At 36.5% G+C, this 12,028-nt stretch overlaps 1 protein-coding gene across 4 annotated transcripts in view; it reads right to left on the bottom strand.

The window, feature by feature from the left end:
• Positions 1-12,028, bottom strand: part of LOC150079162 (RNA binding protein fox-1 homolog 3-like) — a 468,684-nt gene that overhangs the window by 254,716 nt on the left and 201,940 nt on the right. For all 4 annotated transcript variants that reach the window (XM_090383522.1, XM_090383524.1, XM_090383521.1 and 1 more), the window contains one exon: positions 5,464-5,616. In XM_090383522.1, coding sequence (XP_090239648.1) covers positions 5,464-5,616 — 153 coding nt within the window. The remainder of the gene's footprint in view (positions 1-5,463; positions 5,617-12,028) is intronic.

A 12,028-nucleotide genomic window follows, 5' to 3' on the forward strand; every position in this document is an offset into this window, starting at 1 on the left:
ATTTGGGGGGCATGAGTCATTCCTGGACCGTCTTGGACAGGAAACTCATGACTCCCAGTGGCCAATGAGAGAGTTTTGCTCTACAAGACAAAGGAGAGCACAGAATATAAAAGGGCCCAAAATGAGACCAAAAGGTTGTCACCGTCGTCACCGCCAGAGGCTTTGTTAGTATTGGTTGCCATTGTTCCTATGGATGCTGAAAGATCATTGCCTTAGTTGCTGTAGGTTCGCCATTGTACAGTGGATCCCTGCGGTCATCGATGCTGGTCACCTTCACTGCCTAAGTCACCATCAGCATGGCACCACTGTAGCCAGGTGGGAAGCAGCAGCAGTGCGTAGCACACACTTCTTGATTAGACCGGGGTTCGAGCCAGTGACCACCAAATACGGAGGATGCGGAAAGGTCAGGGAATGACCACCGCATATCCCCGGAGCAAAATGGCCTTAGTTGCTAATGCTCCTAAAAACCAAATAACAAACAACGACATATCATAGTTTATATTCTAGAGTTATTTAGAGGATGCCAAAAGTCAAAGACCGGATTTGTTTTGAAAAGATAGAATGCAGAACTGTGTGAAATCGCTAGGCCATTACATTTTATAACTCTAATTATGTCCTGTTGTTAGTATATAGTTGTACTTGGAAGCGATGCATACTTTACTCATTGTATTATTATTACTGTGTGAAAGTATATTGTATATATGCCCCCTTTCGTTTATAATAAATGTTGTTAAGTGTTATTTGTATCTCGCATTCTCTCTGTCAGCATCTTGAAACACGCCAGGGTAAATAAATAAAGAAAATGGATTTTTGCGGGTGGAGAGACACTAAGTGATCTTTCCATTAAAAAAACAACGCGATCTGAAGCCGCAGAGAAAAGGGGTCATTAAAATCTTTGATTTCCGAGGGCTCGGATTTTTGTACTAGCCGATTGAACAGCTGAAGCAAAATAGATGTCACAGGCGTACCCCGAAGAAGAAGAGGAAGAAGAAGAAGAGGACATTTATAAACTAAATCAGACAACAATGGCTAATAGGTGTGATGTCCTCCACTGAATTTCAAAGCTATTTTGATGTTTGATATTTCTAATATAAACTGTTAAGTGGCAAACAAATTCAAGCTATTTCCACATAGTGTATAAAAAATAATAATAATAAATTAAATAAAAACATGGTTCTAGCTGCAAGAGGCAAATTTTGCTGTAACAAAATCTCGTGACATATATAAAGAACATAAACAATAAAGTTAAGCAACACACAACACAAATAGTTATATATATATATATATATATATATATATATATGATTACTTCATGATTACTTAATTTCTTAACAGTATTATTCTTTTATTACATATATATATATACAAACTTTGTTCAACACATATATCGCTACCAGGATACACGGTATTTTCATTATTAGCACTAGTTAAATTCTACACATAACAATAAAAATAATTTTATGTATATATTATGGTTGTAGGGTACCTTTGCTCTTGCAGTGTCCCTGATCCATAATCCATATTATCGCACTTCAAATCCGACTTCTCTATTTATTTTTAATTTTTATTATTCGTAATAATTATTATCCTAAGCTTTATCCAGGTTGAGCTCACGCTGCCTAGAACAACTTATATACACTTGTTATTTCTTTTTTCTACCCGATATTTATATATTCACCATCCTATCCTATTTATTTTTAATTTTTATTATTCGTAATTATATATATATATATATATATATATATATATATATATACTGGTGCTCAAAGAAAGTGCATCACCTGGGAATTTCACATTTCTAATCCTTTTTCGTTATGGTATGTTACATTAATGATTAGCATCACAAATAGAAATATAAACAAAAGATATTTATTAATAGTTAAGGCAAAGCTAAGTAATATTTAACAGGTGCTCTCAAAATATTCCGAAATGAGCATTTGCAACTTTTATGCAACAGTTTCGGTAAACACGATAAATAGGGCCGAAATGTTATCAGAAGCCCTCAATTTGCTTCAGTTTATCGTTTTAAATGGAAAACAAAATGGAAAGTTCACCGGGTGCAAACTAATATTTAGTTGAACCGACACTGGCCCTGATGACAGCAGCACACCGTCGAGGCACTGACAAGATCAATTTCTGAAGATAATCAACTTATAATCCGTGGTTCCAAACACGAATTATGGCTTCCTGAAGTTCACAAAGGGTCTTTGGTTTCTTTCTGGCAACTGCAGATTCCACATGATGCCAGCAGTTCTCTGTAGGATTCAGATCCGCACCGTTTCCTGGCCAGCTAAGAGTTGTAATGGACCGTTCTTCAAACCATTTTTTCACCTATAACAAATGTAAACACATTGCTGTTGAACCACTAATGCAGAAATGAAGCTAAAGTAACTACAGAAGTGCCCACTTACGCTTTTCACGCGATGACAAGGAGCAAAGTCGTCCTGAAAGATGCAGTTACTTGGCAGGTTGAAATGGTCTCTAATGGTTCGCAGCAATTTGCCTTCCAATATAGCCAGGTATCCAATGGCATTTATGAAACCTTTTATAAACTGCAGGTGACCTACTCCACGATTCAAAATGCACCCCCATATCATTTGGCTGGTAGAGAATTTCACTGTAGACACCATACAGTCTGGATGGTATTCTTCACCACGTCTACGGCGAATCGTTTGTCTCTCATCAGAGCCATGCAGGTTCAATTTCTTCTCATTCAAGAAAATAACTGACTTCCACTGCTCGGGGGTCCATTTGACATGCTGCTCACACCAAATTAATTGGGCCTTTTTGATTTTTTGTGTGAGGAGGGACTTCTTCTTAGGACGACGGAGTACAAGTCCATTGTTGAAGAGGCATCTTCTGACTGTTATTGCACTTGCTACCACTCCTGTATGTTCTTCCTATTCTCTTTTCAGCCCAAACAAAGAAGCTTTCCGGTTTTTAAGGCACAAGCGCTTCAAAATACAGTCCTGTTTTGGCATAGAGATTCGTTTGCATCCGGTTCCTTTTTTTCCTATTAGCAGAAGCAGTATTCTTGAGTTTGGAAAGAAATCTACTCACTGTCGACTGATTACAAGACACTCTATAGGCAATATGATGGGAAGAACATCCTTCCTCACGTAAAGCAACAATAGCAGTCTTTCTTTGTAGTGTCAACCGCACGTAACTCGCTATCCTGATACAAGCAAGGAATGACTGCAAATCTTGCAGAGCGTGCTTATATAGCTGAAAGTAACAACTGATGCAATATTATGTCATCACCTATGTGTGTCAATCTTATCTGTGCAATCTGTAAGAAATATTGCCATATACTTACGTTATTCAGACAACAATTACAATTTTAAGGGGTGATGCACTTTTTTGAACACCAGTGTATATGCAACCCCATATCTACAACATCCAGGCAGTAACTAGCATGGATGGGAAATTGCACTCCCAGATAACCTGAGCAATAACTTTATATTCTTCATTCATATACTGTTCAGTTCCATCCAACTAATTTTTTCCCCCCATAATCTGGGCTGTTATTTTATATGAGAGCAAGAGTGTTTATTTCTATCTTAATTCCTTACCTAATCTTGCCTACTGTTAGCTAAACTGCTATACCACTGCCTGTGACCACAACATGTACACGAAAACACTACCAAGCTCTGTGTGTGCAGCAAGCCACAAGTAGATATACACTTATAACACACACGCGCACGCACCTATTTGTCTGTCTGTCTGTCTGTCTGTCTATATATATATATATATATATATATATATATATATGAGTGTACGTGTTTTTTTTTTCTTTCTAATGGCACTTTGACATAAGTATTATTGTGCATACAAATCTGGTAATCAAGTTAGCCCAACTAGGTTATCTTAATTCAGCATGTCCTATACATATTAATTTTAATAAATTAATAAGAGGAGTTTACCTCAATATATAGTACGTGGAACACTTCCGTATGATACCCTCCAGAAATTAAAACGGAAAAAACGAAAAAATCGACAACTTACCGGTACATTAAAGTAAAATATAAATAATTAAAGTAAATTATAAATAATTAAATAATCAATTTAACACAATTCAAAACCAATTAAAATTCAAATTAACGCAATTAAAAGAAGCTAATGAAAATATTCAAAACGATTTTGAATATTTTCGTTAGCTTCTTTTAATTGCGTTAATTTGAATTTTAATTGTTTTGAATTGATTTTGAATTGTGTTAAATTGATTATTTAATTATTTATAATTTACTTTAATTATTTATATTTTACTTTAATGTACCGGTAAGTTGTCGATTTTTTCGTTTTTTCCGTTTTATTTCTGGAGGGTATCATACGGAAGTGTTCCACGTACTATATATTGAGGTAAACTCCTCTTATTAATTTACTAATATCATTATCAACGTAGAACATATTGAGTATTACAGCTCTGATTCATACTATCATATTAATTTTAAGAAGTATATTACTATATAATAATGAATTTTTCATTACACTTTACTGATGAATTTTCATTACCTTCACCCTCACCTAAAATTATGTTTAAGTCAATACTAATTTTAAATAACAATACATTTGCATATATTATAATATAGAACATTCCATCACGTGGCCATCAATCCCCTACTTCTTTGAGGGCTTTGAGTGGATTGACAGCCCATCTGATGTAATGTCTCATACCTACCCGTTTCTGTTGTCCCTATACCAGTTTTGCCATATTAATTTAACTTTCAAATTTACAGAAATTAAATTATCAAATTTACATTTTAAATTTAAAATATTTCATTTACTTATTTTAATTTAATTTGAATTTTTGTTGTGATATCCCTTATCACAGTTTGCTGTGATAGGGGATATCACAGCAAAAATTCAAACTAAAATAAAAATAAGTAAATGAAATATTTTAAATTTAAAATGTAAATTTGATAGTTAAATTAATATAGCAAAAAGGCAAAACTGGTATAGGGACAACAGAAACGGGTAGGTATGAGACATTACATCAGATGGGCTGTCAATCCACTCAAAGCCCCCGAAGAAGTAGGGGATTGACGGCCACGTGATGGAATGTTCTATATTATAATATATGTAAATGTATTGTTATTTAAAATTAGTATTGACTTAAACATAATTTTAGCTGAAGGTAATGAAAATTCATCAGAAAAGTGTAATGAAAAATTCATTATCATATAGTAATATACTTCTTAAAATTAATATGTATAGGCCATGCTGAATTAAGATAACCTAGTTGGGCTAACTTGATTACCAGATTTGTATGCACAATATGTCAATGCGACATTAAAAAGGAAAAAACACATACGCTCACATATATATACAGTCACGTATAATGTCCAATTGGCATAATTACAATGGCATTAACGTTGCACATAAGTATTCATTAAACTATAAGCTAAAATCTAACCTATTATGCATACTAATAATAATAATATATATATATAAACAGAAACATACTGTTTGCTGTTCTACACCATTACTGGTTATAACAGGAGATGAGAAACTGGGTACTTCCTTTATGTCCGACCGTAGCTGGGTTGAGGATTGTGTCTGGTCTGTACCTGATGTATATGCAGGGAAGGATGATGTCATCTGTGTCTGCACCATATGCTACAAAAGAGAGAACCAAGTATTATCAATTTCATATAAAACATTACATTACACTATGAATTAGAACAGAATATTGTGTTATATGACAATTATTAGGTGAATGCAGTGATAATTATGTTCATAACTGTTTAAAGCTGTAACAGAAAAAGTCTCACGTGGGGCAATAACAGAAATATTAATTACATTGTGAATAAAATCTACGAGCATGAAAACAACTCTCTGTATAACCTTAAGAGATATCACCATGACATATATGTATAATCAGTTATTACACAGTAATCTCTTAGTGATTATAAATGACAGAAAAATCAGCAACAAAGCACTTTAATTTTCAAGTACCATTTTATTCTCATTGTTGTCTTGTTTAATAAATACAAGCATTTTTCGAGGACAATTAGAGTATTATACTTTGTCTCTACACCTTGATAATGGAAATGTACATAAAAAGTATGATATAGCATCTAAATCCAACAATTCCTGGATGCCAAGTTACCTAAAATTTTTAGAATAGTGCCAAGTATTTTCTGCAGCACTGTTCTAAAATTTTTGTGTTTACACAAGAAACATTTTGAAATTCATGTCTTGTCACAATTACCTGCTGCCTACTAATGCATCATTATTATGGGAAATGGAGCTATCACATATGACAAAGAATAACAACTCTATAACCAGTGAAGCTCCAGCTTTCCTTATTATAGTAGGGAGAGAAAAAAAGTTATCTGAAATCATATTCTGCTTTTCACTGCAACACTATACAGAGAATTTAACAGATGCCACTGTGAATTTGTAAGTTGTTTGGTTGTGATTATATTTCTGCTACTTAAAACACACATTATTCAATTAATTAAAATGTATTATGGGTTGGTGCTTATATGTTTTCAGAAGTTTATGGACAACTCCGTGTCGCATTGTACACAGCAGTATAAATGAAAAGTATGCAAAACTGCTGCTCTCATTTTGTACCTTGCATAAATTACATCAGAAATTATCCCTCAAATACTGATGTAATTAAGCACAAACAACATATATGATACCACTTATCTTCTGCTGAATTGTTTGTTGTGTTTGCTTCCTTTTGAATAATACTGTATAATATGTTGATACTCCCAAAATTTTCTTGTTTGGAAATACCAAACAAAAAAAAAAAAAAAACCTAAAAATTTAAGGAATACAGAGTTTGAAAAGTTTAGTTACCATGCAAAGTGAGGTGGACCATTCAGCTAACATCAGAAAAAATGTTTCATATCTGACCACTGGAAGTTATGGCAAGCATAGTCATATGTAATTATTTGCTATTGACAAATATTATCCAGTAGCCCTATTATTAGAGTACCAGGTTATATAGCACATATGATCCCGCAACACAGAAATCTATTCCTTTTTTAAGCATGGTACATTCTCAATATTTGTGGTTATGATTATTTGCAAGTTGTCTTTGTACAATAGCTACTTAAACTATTGCAGTTTTTCCATTATTTGCAAATAAATAGTGAAACTGTAAATGAAGGATGCTGAAAATGTAACATAGTTGTCTCGGTGTAATAATGCTATAGGTGTAGATGAGATGCTGATCCACCCGATAGATCGAGATATCACAGCAAGATTAAAACCATATTACACCCACTGCAAACTCGAAAGAATTCTGAACCAGAGGGGAAACTATTCCTGGATTAGTATTAGTAATATAGTGCAAGGAAGCAACAGATTTTTTCCTGCGCCAATCAAAAAAAAAAAAAAAAACTAATAATAATAATAATATAATCAAAAATAAACATATAAATAATAAGAACATGAAGTTCAGCTGCACACACTGTCCACAACGCTTAATAACAGCAAGTAGTGAGTTAGGGTTGAATTTGATGAAAGTGTCTGAATTCTGCCCAGACACAATAGGAGGGAGTACATGATGAGAGCCTTGTTGATCAGTTTGGAGATGGAGAGATTGTGCAAGGCTCAAGGGGTAGAATTTTTCTCAGACACAGTGGAGCAGTTCAGTGTGTTAGAGTTAGTTGTCTCACGGCACCAGGGGTTTCCTCCATCTCCGCTGTGGAGCAGTTCACCACGATGATAAGACACCCTGACACAGTTCCAGTCTCTGACTCAAGGAATCACTTATCTGAAGGCTAAGGACAACAAAACCATAAACTGAGCAAAGTACAGACTGATCAGTTGTCACTCAACAATCGCCTACAAGATCCTGACCAGCTGCATAACCAAGAAGATATCAGGCCACTTAGAAAGCAGCACACGCTTCTTGATTAGACTGGGGTTCGAGCTCGTGACCACCAAATACGGAGGATGCGGAAAGGTCAGGGAATTACCTCCGCATATCCCCGGAGCAATATGGCCTTAGTTAATAATGCTCCAAAGAACAAACAAACAAACTTAGAAAGCCAGAACATCATAGCTGGGTAGAAGGGATGTAACGCAGATGAGCAATGGATGCAAAGAGAAACTGATCACCGATGCAGTGGCTATGGACCAAGAATATAAGAAGCACCACAACTTGTACATAGCCTACATCGATTACTGCAAGGCCTTCGACTCCATGCCCCACAGCTGCTGATAGAGACACTGAACAGCTACAGTCAACCTGACACACCTCCTACAACCAACAAGAAGAATCTTCCAGGGATATGTCCTGAGTCCACCATGTATGGTTCCGAGTAGCACTCAATCCACTGTCCACAATGCTCAATAACAGCAAGTAGTGAGTTAGGGTTGAATTTGAAAGTGTCTGAATTCTGCCCAAACACAATAGGAGGGAGTATATGATGAGAGCCTTGTTGATCAGTTTTGAGATGGAGAGACTGTGCAAGGCTCAAGGGGTAGAATTTTTCTCAGCCTGGTCTATGTTAACAGGAGAGACTGCAAGAATATGCTGATGCTATTGAGGCAGCGTGAGATGGGTCGGAAACCTGCTAGCTTAGGAGGTTACACGGACTAATAGATTAATAGTAGCCGCTGGCAGAGATGAAAGTGATTCTTGCAATGCTTCTATTGGAATGAGCAGCAACAGCCTAGAAAACAAGGGAGAAGGGATTCCAGAACAAGTAAATACATAGGCTATTTTAGGGTAGCTAAGAATAGGAACAAGTGCATGTATACTTGTGTGTACACCAATGCTAGGAGTTTGGTAAATGAATTTGATGAATTTGAGGTGTTGGTCAAAACATCAAAGGCATATATTGTTGGGATATCAGAGACATGGTGTCACACAGATATAAGGAATGCAGAATTGAAATTTGAGGAGTACAGTGTGTACAGGAAGGATAGACAGGATAGGAAGGGAGGTGGAGTTATGCTATTGGTTAAGAAACACAAAATCCAAGTAAGCATCCAGTCAACATGGCTGGACAGTGCAGTGAAGAATCAGTTTGGTATGACATAGCACTGGGAAAGCAAAATTGAGAGTAGGAGTGTGTTATAGGCCTGATGACTCTGATGAGTACAATAAACAGCTGTACAGAGAAATAGAGAGTGGGCCAGTAATTTTAATTTCCCAGATATTGACTGGATTTTGAGATTTGGTCATTCACACACTGGCAAGGCTTTTGTGGATTTATTGGATTGTTTTCTACAGCAGCATGTTCGGGAGGCAACTAGAGTGAGTAATACTCTTGATCTGTTTATCAGTAGTGATTCTTCATGCATTAAGCATCTGCAAATAAAGGAACCACTAGGTGGCAGTGATCACAGTGTGCTAAAGTTGGATTAACTCAAACAGGTAACTAACATCGGGGAAAGGGTTTTTGCTTTCGTAAAGGTGACTATGATGGTCTGAGACAATATTTAAATTCTATACGATGGAACCAACTGATAATGTTACCAACAGTAAATTCAAAATGATTTAAAAGCATTTAAAGAATTAATCTTAGAAGCTACTAGGCTTTTCATACCAACTAAGAAATATTGTTCAGGGTTTAGGCCAAAATGGATGTCAGATGAACTAATGAGACATGTGGCAGAGAAGAAAAATGCATGTGATACATATAAATTAACAGGTGACACAGAAGCCCATGATAGATATAAGCTGGTCTTTAACCAAGTCACAAAGGAGGTTAGGCAGAAAAAGACAGATTACGAGAACTTTTTGGCAAATAATGCAAAGAAAAACAACAAAGAGTTCTTTACTTATGTAAATTCTAGAAGGAAGGGGATGAATCAGATTGGTTCACTTGATATCGATGGTTCAACTGTTGATGATCCTGCTCAGGTAGCTAACAAACTAAATGAATATTTTGCATCTACATTCACACATGAGGAGTTATTCAGGGAGGGGAATGCCAGAAGTGAATGATTTTGTAATGACTTTGTAATAATAACTAATTATTACTTTTGTAATAATTTCTCCGAAGTGGAGGAGAAATTGTTGAAAATAAACATAACAAAAGCACCTGGGGTGGATGGAGTCTATCCAGTTATACTAAAGGAGGCAGCAATGGAAGTAAGAAAACCCTTAGCCATAATTATGAGAGCTTCCTTGGACTCAGGGGAGTTAAGGATGGGCTGGAGATGTGCAAATGTGACACAAGTAATTAAAGACCTGTTATTTTAACTTCTGTTCCAGGGAAATTAATGGAAGCAATGATTAAAGAAGCACTGTAGGATCATCTAGACAAGACTTCAGTTATAGCTCGGACACAGCATGGTTTTATTAAGGGGAAGTCTTGTCTGACCAATTTGATGGGATACTATGATGTGGTCACAGAGGAACTGGATGCAGGGAATAACTTTGATATCATATATTTGGATCTTAGAAAGGGTTTTGATACTGCTGCACAAATTGGAGCAGTGTGGCATTGGAGGTAAATTGCTGCTATGAATAAAGGAATGGTTGAGTGGGAGAAGACAGAGTCGTAAATCAATGGACACTGCTCTTTGTGGACTAATGTTATTAGTGGAGTCCCCCAGGGTTCAGCATTGAGTCCGTTGTTGTTTTCTGTATTTATCAATGATACTGATGATGGTATATCAGACTTAATGTCCAAGTTTGCAGACGATACAAAGGTCGGCATTGTTGATAATGATACTAATGACAGTATGCTGCTGCAACACGATCTACAAAAGTTGAGCAGATGGGCTGAGAGGTGGGAACTGAAGTTTAACAGTCAATTTTTTTTTTTTTTTTTAAGAGCATTAGCAACTAAGGCCATGTTGCTCCGGGGATATGCGGTGGTCATTTCCTGACCTTTCCGCATCCTCCGTATTTCGTAGTCACGGGCTCGAACCCCGGTGTAATCAAGAAGCGTGTGCTACATACTGCTGCTCCTGCCCACCTGGCTACGGAGGCGCCATGGGAAGCAGTAACCCCAGAGTAACATATCAACTGTGTAGTACTACATAGACAGTGGTAGAGAATGAAAAGGACCTGGGGTAATTGTGCAAGCAGATATGAAGTTTTCTGAGCAGTGCAGATGGTCTGCAAGAGTAGCTCATGGTGTCTTGTCAATGATATACAGGAATTTTGCTAGCAGGGAAAAGGAGGTGATTGTCCCTCTGTATAAGGCAATGGTCAGTCCACACCTTGAGTACTATATACAGGTCTGGAGGCCTCATTTTAAGAAGGATGTAGAGTTGCCGGAACGAGTACAGAGAAGGACAACAAGATTACCGAATGGAACAAAGAGTTGCTCTTATGAAGAAAGGCTAAGTTTTGCATATTACAATGTCTGGAGACTCTGCACAAGCGAGGTTTGAATGGTTTGAGTATGCTCAATGCTGATGGGATTCTTCCTCTTGCACAGAATAATCACTTGAGAGGACATAAATTCAAATTGAGGAGAGAAAATTGTAGGATAGATGTGCAGAAGTTTTAGCCAGCAGGTGGTTGATTGCTGAAACAAATTTCCATCTGTTGTTGTAGAAGTTGATAACTTAAATAGATTCAAGGCAGAACTAGACAAACATTTGGAGCGAGTGTATGGGTGAAATGGAAAGGTTTTTTTTGCTGATGTTATATAAGCTTGCTTTCTTGCATCATGCGCCTTTACTAATGCTAAGAACAGATATACCCTTAAAGAAGGAAGGAAGAACCTGTACACTCTCTCACCTGATGTATATGGCTGATATCAAACTATGCTTCAACTGAAAATCAACTCCAATAGCTACTACAGATCACTGAAGGGTTCAGCACTGACATCAGGACGTTAATTTGGCCTAGACAAATGCAAGTAGTAGTAGTAGTGGCATGTGATGCAAGAAAGCAAACGTATGAGCTTATGCAGCATCAGCCAAAAAAAAAAAAAAAAATCACACCATTCCCTCCAAATGCCTGTCCAGTTCCTCCTTAAATTTATTCAACCTATCAACTTCCACAATGACAGATGGAAGTTTGTTCCAGCAATTAACCACCCACTGGCTAAAGGCAAATTTCCGCACATCTATTCTACATCTGTCCTTTCTTAATTTG

This window comes from Mastigoproctus giganteus, chromosome 10 (assembly GCF_048544385.1).
Source record: "Mastigoproctus giganteus isolate SK-2022 chromosome 10, ASM4854438v1, whole genome shotgun sequence".
Classification (NCBI taxonomy): domain Eukaryota; kingdom Metazoa; phylum Arthropoda; class Arachnida; order Uropygi; family Thelyphonidae; genus Mastigoproctus; species Mastigoproctus giganteus.